The 2,870-nt window shown below is 34.1% G+C and overlaps 1 protein-coding gene across 1 annotated transcript; it reads right to left on the reverse strand.

Moving 5' to 3' along the window:
* Nucleotides 1-530: 530 nt before the first annotated feature.
* On the reverse strand, nt 531-2,556 carry LOC118736578. The gene is made up of 4 exons (XM_036466632.1): nt 2,502-2,556; nt 2,191-2,432; nt 1,960-2,122; nt 531-1,043 (listed from the first exon to the last, which is right to left on the reverse strand). The coding sequence occupies exons 2-4, from the start codon at nt 2,362-2,364 to the stop codon at nt 919-921; spliced, it is 462 nt and encodes a 153-aa protein (XP_036322525.1). The 5' UTR covers nt 2,365-2,432; nt 2,502-2,556; the 3' UTR covers nt 531-918.
* Between the last annotated feature and the right edge of the window lie 314 nt (nt 2,557-2,870).

A 2,870-nucleotide genomic window follows, 5' to 3' on the forward strand; every position in this document is an offset into this window, starting at 1 on the left:
TACCCTTAAATCATAGTCCTTTATACGTTTGCCGTGGTCGTCATCAGAAAAAGGGGGTCTCATCCGAGGCTTGTTGGAATTTTTCATTGGGCGGGGTTTTAACGTGGCGGGACCCAAACCCAGCGCACGCGAAGTTTTACGCCTTCTCACTTTAGCTCGCTCCCAAACGGGTGTTTGGTTGCTACCCAGAGGATACGTGGATATAAATATCCGGACGTTGTGAGCTGCGATTTGAACCGTACGCACAAGAATCGCTTCTGGCCACTCCCAGGTGAATGGCAGTCAAAAGTTTTCCACTTCTGCGCACGGAACCATCCCTACTGAACCAAATATTGTAAAAATGGCAAATTTTCTTAAAGCTATAAATATCTTTCAACTTCTTTAGTCTTATAATTTATAAATATTTACTATCATTTGACTAAGCCGAAAGCCCTGGCAGCTAGTGCAATTAACTTAGATTAATTTATAATTTTAATTATATTTTAATAAATTAATAATAATAATAATAATTTTTGGAAATTAATCGCTAAAGTTTATTCGGTTTATATACTATATGAAATGTGTGAGAGGGATTTCAATTACTATCCGGCTGTTTGCGAGGGTAGCGACCAAATAATTACAAAATGCTCGTTTGCCTATGAGGCAGCTTGATGTTAGCTACAAAGGAATTCACAATAGTTTTCAAGGTTTAAGGTAAGTAAATGTACAATAAAGTGATAATTATACATTTTAAGCGTTCAAAAGGTAAGTATTCAAAATTTTAGTAAAAGCTAACTATTTCATGGTATAAAGAAGGTAAATACAACATGTTTAAGGTTGATATTTGGTTTGAATGTAAAAATTAGAAAAAAGTTAAATTTAATAAATTTATAATTCTATTAAGTTTGGACTCATGTCCTCGACAATTGCGTGAAACGTTTAGGTCTGCGGGTTAACTGCATGCTGTCGCTTCTTAACGCGGTCCTTTGCAGAGTTGAAAAATCTTTTAATGATAGCTTCAGTGTTGTCCAGCTTAGCATTCCCAACTGCAGACACACAGGAATCTGTGAACAAAGTAATCTTATTTAGCTAAATACATGTTACGCTGTAGGGACGCTAAAATTACGCAAAAACAGGCCGAGACACGTAAACTTAATTTTTAACCGACTTCAAAAAAATGAGAAGGTTATCAATTCCTCGGAATATAGTTTATTTTTTTTGTTATATATGTATGCTACCGCATAACTATGTACCACGTTAACCGATTTAGATAATTCTTTTTTCATCGGAAAGGTGGTAACCTAGAGGTGGTCCCATACTAATTTTGTTTAGATCGCCTAATTGGATCATGAAGAAATAACCGGTACACCTAAATTTGTATATGAGAATTGAAGTCGGTTTTGTTTTTTGCTTAAAAATTACTTGCGGCTTGTACATTACGGATCTGTTACCATTTTTCTAGATTCCTACATATTTTAATTTTAAGTTTTAATTGTGAATGAAAAAATTAAAATTTAACAGGGAAAAAATTTAAAAATAAAAGTTTTTTTGTAAATCTTTTTTCATTTGTATTAAAGCCTGTTCTTTTATAAAAAACAAGCTGCTAAAGAAGTAAATTTATGGATAAATAAAAAAGTTGTGAATGATCAAATGAAAATACGCAATGATTTATTAGTACAAAATACGAGCAGGAAAGAATGTTACTCATACGCCACGTACATGGCTATACTCGTATATACTCGTACGTGGCGTATGAGCAACATTCTTTCCAACTTGTATTTTAGTTATACTAAAAATCATTGCGCATATCATTTGACCATTCACAACTTTTTTATATATCTTCGTAAGTAGCTTGATTTTATTGTAAAAATTACAAAAAAAACTTATATTTTTAAATTTTTTCCACGGCGTTTTTTGTGTCATTACAGAACATATCATTTTTCCTACAGTGTTACACATGATTTTCCTTAAATATCAGACCTTTTAAAACTTCAATAATCGTAAAGTCCTTAACGGACGTGTTGCCCTTCAAGTTTGTCCATGAGAACTGCGTAACTAGGCTGTCGTCTCCAAAGACAGCTTTTAAATTTCCGGATATGAACTTTGCCATATCTGTATTTGAATGGCACAGGAACTTGTCGAACTGTAAATAATTTAGATTGACTTATACTTACATACATTTAATTTTTAGCTATATGTATATGAACTTACTAGCTCCTTCCGCATGTCATCACTTGATTTCAAGCTCCGGTCAAAATCAAATATTGCATCCTTCGTGGTCAATGGTAGTTGTGGTAATAGCGTTGTTCTCTGTTTTTTATTTTCCTGCAGGGAAATTTCTACTTTGCGTCTTAGACCTACGAACTCTTCTGTCATGAAAGGCATAACACGCTGATTCTCCTCTCGCAGTCGGTTGTTTTCTTTTAATACTTCATCTAGCTTGTTATTAATTTCTGTAAAATTGAAGTGCTTATAAACATACACTATATACTGTGGTATTTTAGTTAATGATGTTATCTTACGGTGTATAAGAGTAACGGACTGTTCTCCTCGTTGAGTCCAACCGCTACTTTGAAGGTTGTAACGGGTGATTTTTTAAGAGCTTGATACCTTTTTTTTTAAAAAAAACGCATAAAATTTGCAAAATCTCATCGGTTCTTTATTTGAAACGTTAGATTGGTCCATGACATTTACTTTTTGAAGATAATTTCATTTAAATGTTGACCGCGGCTGCGTCTTAGGTGGTCCATTCGGAAAGTCCAATTTTGGGCAACTTTTTTCGAGCATTTCGGCCGGAATAGCCCGAATTTCTTCGGAAATGTTGTCTTCCAAAGCTGGAATAGTTGCTGGCTTATTTCTGTAGACTTTAGACTTGACGTAGCCCCACAAAA

This window comes from Rhagoletis pomonella, unplaced genomic scaffold (genome assembly GCF_013731165.1).
Source record: "Rhagoletis pomonella isolate Grant_MI unplaced genomic scaffold, Rhpom_1.0 Rhpom_scaffold_00003, whole genome shotgun sequence".
Classification (NCBI taxonomy): Eukaryota; Metazoa; Arthropoda; class Insecta; order Diptera; family Tephritidae; genus Rhagoletis; species Rhagoletis pomonella.

Excerpts from the sequence above, each read along its gene's own strand:
- LOC118736578 (XM_036466632.1), bottom strand. The coding sequence starts at position 2,364 with ATGCCTTTCATGACAGAAGAGTTCGTAGGTCTAAGACGCAAAGTAGAA. Across the intron at positions 2,123-2,190 it reads ATGACATGCGGAAGGAGCTA|TTCGACAAGTTCCTGTGCCA; the intron begins GTAAGTTCATAT and ends AATTATTTACAG. Across the intron at positions 1,044-1,959 it reads GATTATTGAAGTTTTAAAAG|ATTCCTGTGTGTCTGCAGTT; the intron begins GTCTGATATTTA and ends CTTTGTTCACAG.